The sequence below is a fragment of the Hyperolius riggenbachi genome, chromosome 5 (genome assembly GCF_040937935.1).
Source record: "Hyperolius riggenbachi isolate aHypRig1 chromosome 5, aHypRig1.pri, whole genome shotgun sequence".
Classification (NCBI taxonomy): domain Eukaryota; kingdom Metazoa; phylum Chordata; class Amphibia; order Anura; family Hyperoliidae; genus Hyperolius; species Hyperolius riggenbachi.
In genome coordinates this window covers 15,724,558-15,742,630 of record NC_090650.1, presented here as the reverse complement: position 1 = coordinate 15,742,630, position 18,073 = coordinate 15,724,558, and the positions used below count along the sequence as shown (strand labels likewise).

The following is an 18,073-nucleotide window of genomic DNA, read 5'->3' as shown; positions in this document are numbered from 1 at the left end:
TAACTTTACTTAGGTCGTTCTTTCATCAATTAAAAGTTCGTTCGTCGTTCTCAACGAACGATCGTTGTCGCATGTGTGTACGTAGCATTACACTTTTAATGGCAGAGGCCTCAAACCTGCTACAGTCGGTCGTTAAGTGTCTAGGGTTCAAATTCAGTAAAGGGGCGGAGCCAAACACAGCCAATCAGATTTCTTTGCTGGATAAACTGCTTCCATTATCAGAATTTTGATGCCAGGAACCCAAAAACTCACAAACTTGATCATTGAGTGACTAAGTGTCAAGGTTACAAGAACTGGGCGGAGTCAAAACAGATTTTTCTGGGAAATTGTAAACTGCAGCCTTTCTTCACGGTTAATGGCAGGGTTCTCAAACTTTGCACAGTTGGTTACTGGGATTAATAGTCAGAAAAGTGGGTGGAGCCTAAAAATGCCAATCAAAAAATCACATATCGCTTTTTAAGGAGAATATTAAAATTGCTGCCATTCTTGCACTGTTAATGGCACAAGCCTCAACCCTGGTACAGTTGGTCATTGGGTTACAGGGGGGTTCAAATTCAGAAAAGGGGACAGAGCCCCAAACAGTCAATCAGATTTGTTTCATTTCATGGGAAAGTACAAATTATCGATGCCAAGGACCCAAAAGCTCACAAAGTTGTTCATTGAGTGACTGTGTGTCCAAGTTACAAAAAGTGGGCAGAACCAAAACCAAATTTCACTGGGAAAATGTAAACTGCAGCAAATCTTACACTGTTAATGGCAGGGTTCTCAAACTTTGCCCAGATGGTCACTGGGTGACTGAGATTAATATTCAGGGAAGTGGGTAGAGCCTATATTAGCCAATCAAAATTCACCTGTTGATTTTCAAGGGGAATATTTAAATTGCTGCCATTTTTACACTGCTAATAGCAGATGCTTCAAACCTGCTACAGTTGATCATTGGGTAACTGGGGTTCAAATGCTGGAGAGGGGGTGAAGCCACAAACAGCCAATCTGATTTGTTTCATTTCATGGGAATATACAAATTATTGATGCCAAGGACCCCAAAGCTCACAAACTTGGTCATTGAGTGTTTGTGCGTTAGGGTTAGAAAGTGGGCGGAGCCAAGACCAGTCACCAGTCAGATACATACACAGGCCACGCCGGGTCATCAGTGGGTGGAGACAAATACAAATTGCCCTGGGAAAATGTAAACTGCAGCCATTCTTACACTGTAATGGCAGGGTTCTCAAACTTTGCACAGTTGGTCACTGGGTGACTGAGATTAATATTCAGAAAAGTGGGTGGAGCCTACAAAAGCGAATCAAACTCCACCTATTGCTTTTGAAGGGGAATATTTAAAAAGAACCCGGGGTGGGATTTACTTATGCTAGTGGGGCACAGAGGCTGGTTGTGCACACTAACACCAGCCTCTGTTGCCCCATGGTGTGCCTCCAAGACCCCCCTGCGTGCCGCTATACCCCCCCCCCCCGCAGGGCTGGCAACACACAGCGTGTCGCCAGCACAATGTTTACCTCTTGCCTGTCTGTTAGCGCCGCTCCCCCGCCTCCTCCGTATCGGCGCTACCCACCAGCGTCCCTTCCCTCCCGCTGATTGGAGGGAAGTGACCCAGGCAGGTAGCGCCGATACGGAGAGGCGGTGGAGCGGCGCTAACAGACAAGCAGAGGTAAACATTGTGCTGGCGACATGCTGCGTGTCGCCAGCACTGCGGGGGGTATAGCGGCACGCAGGGGGGTCTTGGAGGCACACCATGGGGCAACAGAGGCTGGTGTTAGTGTGCACAACCAGCCTCTGTGCCCCACTAGCATAAGTAAATCCCACCTCGGGTTCTCTTTAATTGCTACCATTCTTGCACTGTTAATGGCACAGGCCTCAAACCTGGTACAGTTGGTCATTGGGTGACTGGGGTTCAAATTCAGAAAAGGGTGTGGAGCAAACAGCAAATCAGATTTTTTAATTTCAATGCAAATTATTGATACCAAAGACCGCAAAGCTCACAAACTTGGTCATTGAGTAATTGTGTGTTAGGGCTAGAAAAAATGGGTGGAGCTAACACCAGCCAAATACATACCCGGGCAACGCCAGGCAATCAGCTAGTATCTTTATAAAGAATAAAAAGCCTTGCTGAGAATCCCCTATGAAGAGATGGACTAGACCAAAACCTGTCGCTTCTGTCAGATTTCTTCTACGTACTGTAAGTGACAGCAACATAGGAGAAAAGTAATTTATGGCTCATTTTACGCTTGAAAAAAAATGTACTTCTTAATTATCTATGTTTGCACATATTTACAATTTTTCACCATAGTGCCCCTTTAATCATTTCGTGGGACACTGTATGTACTTAGTGAACATAAGCTATTCCTAGCTAAACTAGGAGAGCAGTAACCCTTACCTGGAAAAAACGGAACCTTTGGCAATCACTGATCTTAAATCTTGTGTGAACACAGACATACCCATTTATAAAAATATATGTGAAAGATGAGGTTCTGTTAAGAAATTTCACCAAATCTGGAAGAAGTGGTTGAAATTCTTTAATACTGATATTTGATACATCTTTTTGTTTTTTTTTGCTATATGTATTTCTTATTAACAACATTATAATGAGATGTTAACTTTATCATGGGGGTGGGGCTGGGCTGACTTAGGTGGAGATCAGGGGTGTTTTCTTTTTTTAAGTTTTTATGTTTCTATCCTTGCTGACACTTAAGCTGGCCATACACTGGCCCGATTTGCCGCTGATTCGACAGCAGAGTCGATCACTGGGATCGAATCTGCTGCCAATCGTTCGCGCTAAACGCACCCGCCGATCCGATTTCCTCCCGAAATCGGATCGGTCCGTCCATCGCGCCGTGCGGGTTACTTCCGTTGATCGCCCGCGGGTAGGGAGCGCGTCGCTAGCGGCGGCCGATCCGATACAGTTATACATTACCTGACGCTGGCTCCCGGGCATCTTCTCCGCGTCTTCTCCGCATCTTCTCCGCGCTGCCCCGCTCTTGCTTCTATCCCAGCGTACATTAACTTCCTGTGTCACTCCAGTGACCAGGAAGTTCAAATAGAGGGCGCTCTATTTGAACTTCCTGGTCACGGAGTGACACAGTGTACGCTGGGATGCAGTGCGGGGTGCAGCGCGGAGAAGAGGACCCGGAGCCAGCTTCAGGTAATGTATGCAGGGGGGGGGGGGGGGCAGGCGGCAGCGGCGGCTCCACAGATTGTGATTGGTTTCAGGCTGAAATCGATTCACAATCTGTTTGCAGTAAAGGCAGCCATACGATCCCTCTCTGATCACATTCGATCAGATAGGGATCTGTCAGCTGGTCGATCTAATGGCAAATCGACCAGTGTATGGCTACCTTTAGATAGATGCAGGAGGGGAGCGCAGAGGGGAGAGCCCGAGGTGAGGGGAGGGGGGCATCCCCCCTCCCCGCTAATGTGCAAAGCTCTCCCCTCATGCTGCGACCCCATCTGCCCCCCCAAAACCGCCATGAGCGGTCCCCAGGAGGGGGGCAGGGGCTGCTTCCCCTATTGTTACGCCAGTGATTCCCATCCTTTAAATTGATATATTACTAATTTTAAAATGTTACTATGAAGGAAAATGAACCAGGATAGAAAGGACCAGTGTAGATTGAATTATAAAACAACATATTTTTCTTATGAAATCTTTATTGTATGCGTGATTAGGGGTGTGACGGGGGAGTGATCAGGGGTGTGGCAGGGGCGTGGCTTAAGTGTCCCTCTTTCTCATCTCAAAAAGTTGGGAGGTATGCATACAGTACACGATACATACATAGACATATAACTATGGTAGGGATTAGATTGTGAGCTCCTCTGAGGGACAGTTAAGTGACAAGACATTATATTCTGTACAGCGATGCAGAACATGTCCACGCTATATAAACAATAATGTCTCTGTCTCACTGTCCGGAAGTGGTGCATTATGGGTTTTGCATTTCAGACAAGGAAAGCAGTAACAGGCAATTACCTTCTGATTTAGGCCCGGTTCACATTAGCGTTCGCTATCCGGATTTTCCAGGTCTGATCCGGACCGCATACTATACAAACGTATTGTACGTTCCGCACAGCAATGTAAAGTCTATGCGGACGTTCACACGTGTCCATTCTGTACAGTACGGAGCCGGATCGGATCCGGACTCTTTTCCAACATGCGCTATTTTTTAGGTCCGGATCTCCGGCCCACGCATCCGGACCGGAGCCGGACCTGAGCCTGACAGCACCATCAGGAACACAGAAACCAATGGGGAACAGAAGGCACAGAACACACTGCCTACAAAAACCTGACGTTCTACCCCACTTCCTAAGCGTATCCAAGCGGCCATTTCGGATGGGGACACATGGGCCAAGCATGTCTGGAGTGGAGCAGCAGTGACAGACGTGCTGGAGCTGTTTGGCAGAATGTCGGAGGTGGAGGTGAGGCCTACAGCGGAGGAACCTGATTCTACAGGTGCACCAGGTGCACCTTCTGCTGACCCCAACATTTTTTTTTTTAATTTCGCTATTTTTTGCCCACGGATCCGGATGGTAGCCTGATGCATGCCTGATACAAACGGATGGGATCCGGATCGGAACCGTACGGTTCTGATCAGGATCAGGTCCTGATCCGATCAGGATCCGGTCCGTTTATTTGCCAAAACGCAAGTGTGAACGGGGCCTTAGGAAGGCAATCCTACTCATCGCCAGTTTCACAATACGGACGTCCTTTTATCTTATCCAAACAGCAAGGAATAAAATAAAAGCTCCTTGGGGTATTATTCACCTATAATATAGAAGAGAAGACAGGCCGCCGCCCAGAATGAGCCGTATATTATCTGAATATTACCTCCAGAATATATATCCAATAAAATACGATCCGCAGTCTCATGTGCTGGCTGGTGGCGGAGGTGTCGGTGTGGCGGAGCTTGCTGCGCTATACATCATGGCAAATCACGTGTATCTGTTTCTGAGTGGCTCCGAGAATTATGGGCCAGTTTAATGTTGACACATTTTGAATTACATTGTTGTGGTATCATTCCAGGCGATGCTGCAGCTGCCATTGTTCCTGTGAGTCGTGCGACGGGCTGCAGGGCAGGACGCCACGGCTATGGCTGGCAGCTCTCCTTAACCAGAGAGGACTACAAGTCCCAGCATGTGGGCATCAAATGGTGCTGGTCAGGGCTGGTCCTAGACTTTCTGCTGCCCGAGGTAAACGTGTGAGGATGCCCCCCCCTCCTTTGGGATGATCGCACAGCACCCGACAATTTACTCTGCTTTGTTTAGGCCTCTTTTCCACTGGCAGTTCAACTGTGTGCTCAGCAAGCAGTAGCCAGGCAGCAGTGAGCAGTTACCAGGCAGCAGTGATCAGTTACTAGGCAGCAGTGAGCAGTTACCAGGCAGCAGCAAGTAGTTGTGAGAGTTTGTGCTGCATTTCACTGCCTATCAACAGTCCGTGGAAAAGAGGCCTGACAAACAAACTGCTCACCCTCAGCCACTCTATTCCTCCACAGTCAGGACAGCAGTGCCACCTCCTCCCTTCTGCTCTGCAAATCAAATGAAACACTGCTGCTCTCCTGCCTCCCCCCCTCCTCACTCACCATCAGACTCCTCACACAGCACAACAAGCTGCTTTTCCCTAATGCTGCTCTCCTGCCTCCCCCTCCTCACTCACTGTCAGACTCCTCACACAGCACAACAAGCTGCTTTTTCCCAATGATGCTCTCCTGCCTCCCCCCTCCTCACTCACTGTCAGACTCCTCACACAGCACAACAAGCTGCTTTTCCCCAATGCTGCTCTCCTGCCTCCCCCCTCCTCACTCACCGTCAGACTCCTCACACAGCACAACAAGCTGCTTTTCCCCAATGCTGCTCTCCTGCCTCCCCTCTCCTCACTCACTGTCAGACTCCTCACACAGCACAACAAGCTGCTTTTCCCCAATGCTGCTCTCCTGCCTCCCCCTCCTCACTCACTGTCAGACTCCTCACACAGCACAACAAGCTGCTTTTCCCCAATGCTGCTCTCCTGCCTCCCCCTCCTCACTCACTGTCAGACTCCTCACACAGCACAACAAGCTGTTTTTCCCCAATGATGCTCTCCTGCCCCCCCCCCCCCCTCCTCACTCACTATCAGACGCCTCACACAGCACAACAAGCTGTTTTTCCCCAATGATGCTCTCCTGCCTCCCCCCTCTTCACTCACTGTCAGACTCCTCACACAGCACAACAAGCTGCTTTTCCCCAATGATGCTCTCCCGCCTCCCCCTCCTCACTCACTGTCAGACTCCTCACACAGCACAACAAACTGCTTTTCCCCAATGCTGCTCTCCTGCCTCCCCCATCCTCACTCACTGACAGACTCCTCACACAGCACAACAAGCTGCTTTTCCCCAATGCTGCTCTCCTGCCTCCCCCTCCTCACTCACCATCAGACTCCTCACACAGCACAACAAGCTGCTTTTCCCCAATGATGCCTCTTCCCCTTGCTCTTCTCTTTCCTCTCACTTCTCCTCCTACTCTGACTGCATGCTGTTAGTGTAAACACAGTACAAACATGCTGCCCCTGTAAATGCTTCACCTTGCCTCATGAGAGAACCGACCGTGTTTCAGGTAAAGCGAGAATGACCACTAAATAAATAAGTGGGATAATTCCTGTAGTTATATAAATGTATGACAAGCGTGTCACATTTTGCAGTGAAAGTTATTTTTGGGTTGTGACGTCACCCTGCAATTCCTGTTCCCTTTGCTGCAGTTTACCATACAGCTTCAGATCCTGAGGGAATCCTGAAGGCGTTCAGCACTGCAGGCAAAGCAACCTTTTGGATTGATTGGAGTCCACACACAGTACAATTTTGATTCTACGTACAATCGATACAATCTGCAATCTCATATAGAGATCAGCTCACTGCCACCAATTTGCATTTTAGCGTGTGAATACATAAATGTAACTCTAGCTAAATCCTGTAGGAAAAAGAGTTAATTCAACACCCTTTCTAGAGATAGCAAAATAACACTATCAGTAAAACGGTTATGGTATCGGTCTCTTCAGAGAAGCGGGGAACTCTCTGCAGAGGTTTCAGAACAAGCACTCGGACAAACATTTATTAATTGTTTATTTTATAATAAAATAATGCATAAACTAAATACAGCAATTGAAGATATTGATACATCAGAAATAAAAGGAACAAAAGTGAAAAAAACTGAGTATATTGTCTGAGTTGTACAGCCAATTAGGCTGTGTCAAGTTGGCCCCCCTACAATCAGCACAACTAAAAATTCTAGCATGTTTGGTTAGTGCTACATTTGTGTCCATTTGTGCAACAAAAATAAAGATTTGTGCTGCTTCTGCTTTGAAGTTTAATAGCAATTATTTTTTCCCCAGACAATGACATCACCCAGGCCCCCTACAATGCGTACATCAAAAAAGGGCATCGGGAAAAAAGGGCGCGGGGTGTAAACAATAAGCAGTAATGCCGTTTATAAAAAATATTTTGTTGTATTTCGTTTACAAATAATGTTTTACAAATTAATAAATCATTAAATAATGTGTATGAAATCGGCAATTGTGAAAACGTTAATCTTCCCTGTTTCGAAAGTGAAACGTATAATTACGTTTTGTTGAAAAAACGATAATATATGTTTAATCCTTATAATTGAATATTATTGTGAATAACCTTCATTTATCGTTTCTTCTTGTAATAAAATCTGAAAATATTGTTTATAACAATGATATAAATATAACTACGTTCGTAATGTGTTGTAAAACATTAGTAAGTATTACTAAAATTTTACCTAAAACTATACCTAACCCTACTCTCACACAGAACCCTCCCTGTACCTATCCCTAACCCTCAGACCGCCCCTGGTGGTGCCTAACCCTAAGACCCCCCTAGTGGTGCCTAACCCTAACCATCCCCCTGGTGGTGTATATTGTGCTGTAACTATACCTAACCCTACTGTCACGGACGGTTGCGGGGCCGCAGACGCGTCCTGGAACCGCCCATGAAGAAAAAGCGATCGCACTCGATTCCCTGCATCGATTGCGCTTCAAATCAATACAATCTGGGTTGAGTGTGTAGGGGCAGCTGAAGTCCTTTTCTTAGCAGAGAGAGCACCATCCTAAAGGCTGGATGGCTCTTTTGATATGCTAATGAGCCTGAGCCTAATCTACCCCGGAGAGTCCCTGGCTTCAAGCTGTGCTGATGGCCCATCCATCAGGTATAAGGTGACAAGCACCATGGCAGAAGCAATCTAGTTGGGGGGAAGCCAGACCCACTGGCTCCCTCCCAGCAGGGGAGGTGACACCTAGCTGGCTGCTCCAAACTTCAAAGAGCCTTTGCCTGGGAATAACCTGAGTCTCATAGCATATCCATAACTTCCCAGATCTGTCATATTTCTGGGGTTCCTAAGATGGCAGCTTCGCCAAACGTGGGGGAAGTGTAGCATGAGCCCCGGTGCTGGTTCTGAGGAAGTTTCAGAACATTCTGAGGTAAGGACTGCCAGTTAGGCAGTTTGAAAATGCCCTGATGATACCACAGGGGTCCCACCCCTCATGTCTGGTATCAGGGCGCTGGGTAAATCGAGACAGACCTGAAAATGTTAATAAATCCGCCCTGACCTGTACGGTTCTGTGAGATAGAGCCCATATATGGGTAGATATGATTTCTAGCCCCCAGGACAAGGGGAAGGCTCATCTCATCTTCTAAGGGGGTGTATGGCTCCCCGCCCTCACTCCCTCCTACTGAAGCAGGGGCATAAGAATGGCAGAGGAGCCAAACTCAGTGTCCTCCACCCTGGAACATCTTGAACTCATCAGGTGCCAGCTTGAGGATATGCTGGCATCCACCTGGTCTGAACTCTGATTGAAACCCAGAACTCTGATTTTTCCCACAAAAAGGACATCTTTCCAGGAACTAAGTATTTTTCTCCCTTCTTTTATTTTTTTATACCGGCTATTACTGTCTTAATAATTGTGATTTTAATAATTGTCTGTATATGTTAATTATTTATATTGCGTGAATAAACGACTTTCTCCAAGTCATTCACTGTCCGCTACCCTGCTTATCAGCACACACAGAACTGATCCCAGGTCTCTGAAGATACGCTACTGTTTGTTTATTGTTGGCTAGACAGAATATCGTGTCTTTAACCGTTTTATTCGCAGGATTAGTCAGTCAGTTAGTGGGCTCCACGGTCCCATGATAACCGCGGTGGTGGCAGTTTACTCTGAACCAGTGGGTGAAGTTGTAATCACCCGTGTCTCACAGGCTCCCTTCTGAGTTGTCTGCGGCTAATTCTTAACGGTTCCTGCGCATTGACTGCGACCAGAGTTCGCACGATCTGTGCGCTGGCACCGTTTAGAAGGCTAAGTGCGGTCAGCCACTAGGGCTCCTGTGACACCTACTCTCACACAGAACCCTCCCTGTACCTATCCCTAACTCCTAGACCCCCCCCCTGGTGGTGCCTAACCCTAACCACCCCCTGGTGGTGCCTAACCCTAACCACCCCCCTGGTGGTGCCTAACCCTAACCACCCCCCTGGTGGTGCCTAACCCTAACCACCCCCCTGGTGTCGCCTAACCACCCCCCTGGTGGTGCCTAACCCTAACCACCCCCCTGGTGGTGCCTAACCCTAACCACCCCCCTGGTGGTGCCTAACCCTAACCACCCCCCTGGTGGTGCCTAACCCTAACCACCCCCCTGGTGGTGCCTAACCCTAACCACCCCCCTGGTGGTGCCTAACCCTAACCACCCCCCTGGTGGTGTATAATGTACTGTAACTATACCTAACCCTACTCTCACACAGAACCCTCCCTGAACCTATCCCTCATCCCTCCCTGGGGAAACCACTTGGGGGCCAAATTGAATGGCTCTGAGGGCCAGATTTGGCACACGGGCCAGAGTTTGACATGTATGCCCTAGGGGCACTTTTTTCTGTGCAGGTACACTTTAAGGCATACCTGTAACTACTCCGCCCCCCCCTCCCTAGAAAAAGATACTTACCTAAGAAGAGGAAAGCCACTCCTCCTCCGCTGCTGGCCTGGAAACTCTTCCTCTTTGTATGCTCCCCTTTGTGTACGAGTGCATGAGTATGGAGTATGAGTATGCAAAGTAGTACAAACCCGCAGGTCAGAGAGCTGCCACGTGTTGATATCTGAAGAGTACAGAGGAACCCTGCACAGTGACAGTGGGCTCGTGGATGGATTGGAAAATCTCTGGACTAGCCTCAGGCTTTCCTCTACTGAGGTGAGTATCACCCAAATATTGTTCCTATTGAGTGGCCAGTCCAGCGACGCATTGTGGATCTCTCCAGCGAGCCGGAAATGTGACGTGGTCTTCAGACACCCCATCCATCGACCTCCATTTATCACAACAAAATAACGAGGAGTTGAGATGTTCGACTCTGTGACTTAATTACTGCAGACGTCTGTGATAAATTCTGCTATCTCATGTGATGATTCATTTAGCTGCGCTCCACATCTCTGTAATTTCATTGCGGGTTCAGATGAGGCAGGTGACGATTAAATTGCTTAAATCTGTAATTTGCGATGCATGAATAAGTTAGAGGAAAAAAAAAATCCAGTCTGGCAGCTTGTAGACTCTAAACCCAGCCTAATTCTTCACAACTTATTATAAAGCTGCAGACAGCAATATATTTCTTTAAACAAAATAGGTGACATTTGGTTTCCTACAATTTGTGCTGAATCCATTCAGTCACAGGCAGCTCAGAAATGCATTTTATTCTGGACAGTACAAAAAAAAGGTTTAGAAGGTCTGGGTTTCTCTTGTTGTCTGTGTCCTCAGACTTCCTATTCTGATACCGTAGGAAGTGGGTAAATATCTGAAATAGGGGCAGAGAAAACAACAAATGAAAGTGAGGATGCATTAGCACCTGTGCCAAGGTCTTTCTTTTTTTTTTTTCTTGAAATCAGAGCCACAGGTCAGGATCCTTAAACCTGGTTACTCCCAGAGTGCACTTCAAAACCTTTGGAGCCAGAGCTTTCTGTCATGCTGCCCCTACCCTTTAGGCTTCCCTACCACACCCAGTAAAGACAGCCCCATCCCTGGAGTTATTCAAATTCACACTGAAAAGTCACTTGTTTAGCCTGGCATTTGATGACTTGTAGAGTTCTTCCTCTGCACCAAAATTTACCAATCAACCAAATACTGGTCTGAGCCATTCTTATGCGCTTTGAGTCCTACGGGAGAAAAGAGCTTTACAAATGATATTTGTTGTTGTTGTTGAAATGCATTTGTAAGATTTTAGCATTCTTCCTAACCTGAGGCCTTAACCCTGACCTCCCATACCTTATAACATTAAACATCCTTAAATGATGCCTACTTGGACTGGTTGGAGTGTTCCTACAGATTACAATCTTGACTGTATGACTAAAGGCTGATACGCACCTCACAATTTTTCCGACCATTTTCCTGACGAGCGGTCGTCTCCTCAGTCTTGCAACGTGGGTACAGGCGCATGATCACGTGAATGCTGTTTAGCGTCGAGCGGGGATAACGACCATTGCAGCAGATCGGATCTTGAAGATGCCCAACAACTCCTCCGCAAAGTACCACGATCGCTTAAAGCCTTGGCCATGCCCGTCATGTGCCATCACGCATACCCGCCGCCAGGAAGATGGAACGGGAAGCACTTGGCATTGTGGGACATCGCTGGGATCCATCTTCCTTTATTGCGAGGTGAGGTTAAACAGACTGAAGTTTCCTAAAAACGAGGTTTTTACTTTAAAAACCTCTTTAACCTGATTGCCCCTCCTAAAATGCCGCATCCTCGCGGCTGAAAATGCCATAAATCACCCCAAATTACCTGGGGCACATGGCAGGGTTCCTTCCGCATAGAGGCAGAGCTTTCAGCTGCAGCTCTGCCTCTCAGCGCGTCTATCAGTGCGGATCGCCGCCTCTCCCCGCCCCTCTCAGTCTTCCGTCACTGAGAGGGGTGGGGAGAGGCGGAGAAACGCACTGATTGACGTGCATGGAGGCAGAGCTGCAGCTGAAAGCTCTGCCTCCTCCAGCAGCAAAATACACGACCAAGAAAGCTGTGGATTTTCTCCAGGGGGGAATTAGGGGTGATTTATGGCGTTTTCAGCCGCGGGGGTGTGGCGTTTTAGGAGGGGCAATTAGGTTAAAGAGGTTTTTAAAGTAAAAACCTCGTTTTTAGGAGACTTCAGAGTCTCTTTAACCGATCTGAAATCTTGTTTGATATGCTGCAACCAGTTCTCTTTTTTACAAGGAGTGAGAGAGCTCCTGAAGCTACCTATTCCTGTAAGAGAAAGGTTATCTCAACAGCCTAACTAAAAATACAACTCTATCACAATCTGGTAACGTCTCTTCAGAAGGCAGGATTCTTTACGGGTTATTCAGAACAAAGCCAAGACCAAAATATATTAAAGGACACATCCGAGTACCATAAAAATAAAAAAAATCCACTTACCTGGGGCTTCCTCCAGCCCCTGGCAGCCATCTTGTGCCCTCGCCGCAGCTCCGCTGCCCACTGGTGGCCCACGTTCCCCTCCGGCGCAAGATGTCCACTGCGCCTGCGCGAGCGGCTCTCAGGCGCGCTTACGTCATCCGGACTGTGCTATGCAGGCGTAGTAGTTCTGCACCTGCGCAGTACACTCCGGACGACGTCAGTGTGACTTAGTGAGCCGTACGCTGAAACGCAAGTAGATGCCGACCTGGCGAGGTCGGCCTCTGCACCGGAGGGGACCGGGAGCCTCCGGAGCTGCGGGGAGGGCATAGGACGGCTGCCAGGGGCTGGAGGAAGCCCCAGGTAAGTGGATTTTTTATTTTTATTGTGCTCTGACCTTCCCTTTAACCATTTCTTTCATAGGGAAATTGTGCATAACACTATAAGAAGAAATGGTCAAAAAAACATAAAAAACAATGAACATTATTTGCATAGCAAAGTAAAAGGTATTAGAAATGAGAAAATAACTGATGCTGACTGAGACTGTCTGTGAAATTACCGTACATCTGGTAATTCTTATAAAAGTCCAAAGTTCTGGAAAACCTTAGTAAAGTCCAGGAATATGGTAAAATAATCCAGCGATATTATCAGAGGTCCAAGCTGATATTGGATGGTATTGTTCTGCCAGGCACAAGACAAAAGGACCATCGGGCTCTGGTCAGTCTGCAGTCCAGTCCTTTTACCTCCATCTCTGCTGAGGTGGAGATCGTAATGAGCGCTGGGTGGACTCTTCCATTCTAAACCAGATCCACCCCCCTCATTAGGGAAGACAGAGAAATATGAAAAAATGAAATACTGTATATGAATTTGCCATAACTCTCCTGCAACACTAAAAATACAACTGAAGTCAGACACTGAATACGTTTCTGATTCATCATCCTCTTCTGATATGAGTTATAGCTTATGATTTATTATATTTATTATCTCAGAAATCAATCACTTTTGATCATGTCACAATCAACAATCGACTCTCAAAACGTTCATATTTCAGTATCGATCTCTCTTTTTTTGTGAAAAGTTGTTGTGAACAGAAGTATGAAAATATGATAAAACATGGGTATTATTTATTTCTGTGTGAATCAGAGATCAATGTACTCTTAAACTTTGTGACCAACTCTGCACTGATGAGGGTCTTTTTATCCATCTATGAGAGTAAAGCCTGGTACAAACTTTCAATTACGATTGGCCAATCACTGACTAGTTTTACCACCTCCATGTAGTATGAGGGTCCACAGATACTGAATACTATGAGCAGATTATGTAGGTAAACCCTCATAGTACATGGCGCTGGTAAAACTAGTCAGTGATCAGCCAATCATAATTGAAAGTGTGTACCAGGCTTTACATTTACAACTTGGCTCTGGAGTTTGGGCTTATCAGTTTCTCCATGCATGTTATAGAAATCCAGGATCTGGCTCTGCCAGGAGAAGGTAAAGGATTTAGGGCCCCTCTGCAAGGGCCCCCACCTGCTGAAAGAGCTGCAGGCCAGCTTTAAAGAACCATCAATTCTAAGAAAAGCATTTTCTGGCTTTTGTAAGATACCAGTTTTTCTTTTAAAGGAGAACTCTGCAGTTTCCAGAGCAGGTTTTTGTGCCACACTTGTTATAAATGGGGGGAGTTATAGTTGCCACACCTCCAAATCAGTAGTTGTGTCAGGGGAGCAGCGTGTGTTAGGATAAAGCTGGCCACTAATGATTCATTACTGAACTCTGGGGGGGAGGGGAGCCTTGGTCGTCCCTCTCCTCTGGACCCCCCGCCCCATACCATGGACCATGCGGGCTGGTGTAGCTCAGGGTGCAAAGCCCCACGCAGCCATGGCTCAACATTCTGGCTATCCCGGTCTGCATGGGGACAAGGGAGGGGGGACCCCACGTCATTTTTTTTTATTTCCCACACTCTGAACATATATACCGGTATAAAAACAATTAAAATAAATACATTTATAAACATGTTAATACATCATCTGTCATTACACCTCATTTAAATATAGACTTTTTTCCCCTCTTTTTGAAAATGTTCTTTTCTTCTTCTACCCACTGTCCTCCTATGTTGGCACACACAAAAAACAAACAAAAAAAACCGGGGGAGCAGGCATGTGTAGTGGGCTCTTCTCATGCCCGTCCCCGTTTTCCTCCGTTACCGCGTACTGGTCCCTCGTACTTACTTTCCGGTTGGGATGGTCGCTGCCCGGTGACGCACTTTCTTGATGTCGTGCCTGCAAACGCTCTGAGCAGGCACACTACAGCGCCCGCGCAGTCCGTTACGACCATCCTGACCAGGAAGTAAGTTGGGGGACCGGTAAGTGGTAACGGTGGGGGGCGGAGGAGAATGAGGGGAGCGGTAGGCATGAGAGGAACTCACTCCGCACGCCGGGCACCCCCCCCCCAGACCCCTTGCACAGCCTGGCCTATCAGCGCCAGGCAGCGCTGAGGGGTGTATCGGGATTCCCGATGACGTTGGTGACGTCATCCCACCCGTCGCCATGGCGACGGGGGAAGCCCTCCAGGAAATCCCGTTCTTTGAACGGGATTTCCTGATCGCAGATCGCCGGAGGCGATCAAAGCGGGTGTGGGGATGCCGCTGCACAGCGGCTATCATGTAGTGAGCCCTAGGCTCGCTACATGATTTAAAAAAAAAAAAAACTGCTGCGCTGCCCCCTGGCAGTTTTTAATAGACCGCCAGGAGGGTTAAAAAGAAATTGTGGCTGCAGAAAAAGTTTTGAAGTTCGCCTGCCCATTAAAGTCTAGAGCCCACCGCAAATGGCCAGTTTGCGAATGTTTGTAGAAAATACGCAAATGCGAAAATTTGATGTTCATTCATCACTACTGATATTGGGCTCTATTCTCAAAGACTTCCTGCATGCGGTAAAGTGCATGCGGGAAGTTACCGACCAAAACACCGCCACATTGAAATTCTCAAAATGTTCCGCATGTTTTTTTCTGCATGCGGAAAAAGTGTGGTAAAATTGCGGGATTCATGCGGAAAAATTTCCGCAAAAGTCGGTATTTTCCGCAATAAAAGATCAATTCTCAAAAATGTTCAGGCGCATCATTTCGTCGTTAATTACCGATTTTTTATCACCTACAAGTAGTAGGTGATATATTCCGCATCCCATTGACTTTAATGTAGTCTGCTGTGCTTGCTGGACTTTAACTTTTTTTTTAAACACTTTTTCATGCGACCTTTTTACCGCATGATTCCTGCATGAATAATGGCTGTTTCCGCATCTTTTTTCCCGCATGCGGAAAACATGCGGAAAATATTAGTGAATGTGGAAAAAATGCGGAGTTTACCGCTGGCGGGAATATAGCGGTAAAATTTTGCGGAAAATTTGGCTCTTTGAGAATAGAGCCCATTGTGGTGAAACCCCTCCCACGGTGTGGTGTCATGGCCATGGACATGAACATTTGTGGTCTGTGAAATTCCTTGTATTGTGGGAAATAACAGCTGTTTCCAACTGCCGAGCAAGCAATATCTCCCTCTGTGCATGGAAAAATCAACAACGAACATTCTGAAAAGATCACCTGGCAGGACTAAAGATGTCACCTCCAGTGATAAATGTCAGAATGTAAATCAGGGAGAGGAGAGATTTTACTATGAGGAAACACTGACTAAATCATTTATAAATTTTGTAGAAATGTTGTAGAAAAGAAGGAATTGTATCCATTATTTACTCTTCAATTCCTTTTTTAAATAGCACTTTGAATATCTCTCTACCCTTCTTCTCTCTCAGCATAATACAATGAGATCAAGCCAGAGCCGGGACAAGGTCCTCCAGCACCCAAGGCTGAGACACCAAAGTGCGCCCCTCCATCCCTCCCACCCCAGCCGTCACACACTGATTGCTATTACACTAAGAGGCCCCTCCTCCATCCCTGCCACCCCACCCATCACACACTGATTGCTATTAGACTAAGAGCCCCTCCTCCATCCCTCCCAGCCATCACACACTGATTGCTATTACACTAAGAGGCCCCTCCATCCCTCCCACCCCAGCCGTCACACACTGATTGCTATTACACTAAGAGGCCCCTCCTCCATCCCTGCCACCCCACCCATCACACACTGATTGCTATTAGACTAAGAGGCGCCACAGGGCCCACAACCTCCCCAACACCTTAATATCTAGTTATCTGGCTTGCAGTCACTGACATGTATCCCCTTTTCTTGTTTCTTTCTGCTTCAAACACAATTAGGAATGACAGCTGAATGAATTCTGCGCCCCCTCTTACACTGCGCCCTGAGGCTGGAGCCTCTCCAGCCTATGCCTCGGCCCGGCCCTGGATGGATCAAGCGCCCTTATATACCCCTAGCTATCCCCGCCCCTCTCCTCCTGTCAGAAACGTCAGTTTGCTCCAATCAGGAACCAGCATTCCCGCCCTTTCCTCGCACTAGGAACTGTCACGCCTCTGTCAGTCAAACAAGCGCTACTCCTTGCGCCCGCCCTGTGACACGCCTTTCCTCACTCTCCCTTCGAACATCGGGGCACGCCCATCACCGTCATTTCTATTTCTCCCATCATTTCTACAGACACGCCCCTTTGCTCTCTGCCGCCCACGGCGCCATCTCATGTTATTGCCTCTGCTCGCTCAGGCCCGCCTCTTAGCTGTCAATCACTCTTCTCTACAGTTTCCCGCATACACTGCTCAAACCTCCCCCTTAACTGTCACTCTCAGACACGCCTCTCTCCAGCTTATTACATAGCGCCTTCAACGCTAGGACACGCCCTGTTGCTGTTTTCCCTCCGATGCGGCTTCTAGAATATCCAATACTTCAGCCCCTCCCAGCCTTCGAGGCCGCCCCCCGACTTGACAGTTCTAGCTGGGCCACGCCTCTCGCTGTCACCGTTCTGGGCCACGCCTCTCGCTGTCACCGCGCTGTAACACGCCCCTTGCTGTCACCGTCCGGTAACACGCCTCTCGCTGTCACCGTACTGGGACACGCCTCACGCTGTTACCGTCCTAGAACACGCCCCCTCCAGTCAGACAGCCCTCGGCCTCCCGGCTCCGCCTCCCGCAGCCCCGCCCCTTGTTTATGTGGTGTCTCGGGCCGTCCTCCATGTTGCTGAGCTGAGGGGAGCGGAGGGGCGGCCGGACTTCATGCTGAGGAGCCCCGGGGGAGCCGCCACCTATCCACAGGCGGCAGAGCGGAGAGCCGGGACCTCATGGACGGCTCGGCCATCATCACCCAGATCAGCAACCCGAAGGAGGAGGCCGTCCTGTCCTGCGCCCAGGAGAAGGGTGAGGCGCCCGCACACCCGCCGGGGGGCGGGGCCGTGTGCAGGGGGGGGGTGCGCCCTGCAGGGGGAGGAGCCTGGCACTAGCTGCAGGGAGAGAGGAGCCTTCTGTGTAGGAGAGCGAGAGGGGTACAGCCAGGCTGGGGAGGGGTGTATATATAATGTCACTGCCAGCCACCAGCAGAGGAACATGACTACCCAGGAACCCTTAATACTGGCCCCTATACTGCCTCCATTACCTACATCATTCCCTGTGCACTGTATACCCCAACCCCTATACTGTCACCTATATCCACACCACCCCTATAGGCTTTATATCCCAACCTCCTATACTGCTTCCACTACCTTCCTCACCCCCTATGGGCTGTATAC

General features: G+C 48.2%; 1 protein-coding gene across 2 annotated transcripts in view; it reads left to right on the top strand.

Moving 5' to 3' along the window:
• The first annotated feature begins 17,461 nt into the window (after positions 1-17,461).
• The window catches only part of CTDSPL (CTD small phosphatase like), a 121,123-nt gene continuing 120,511 nt past the window's right edge, over positions 17,462-18,073 (top strand). Inside the window, exon 1 of one of the 2 annotated variants that reach the window (XM_068235115.1) lies at positions 17,462-17,705. In XM_068235115.1, coding sequence (XP_068091216.1) covers positions 17,630-17,705 — 76 coding nt within the window. In that variant the 5' untranslated portion in view covers positions 17,462-17,629. The remainder of the gene's footprint in view (positions 17,706-18,073) is intronic. The other variant, XM_068235117.1, reaches the window with a different exon arrangement.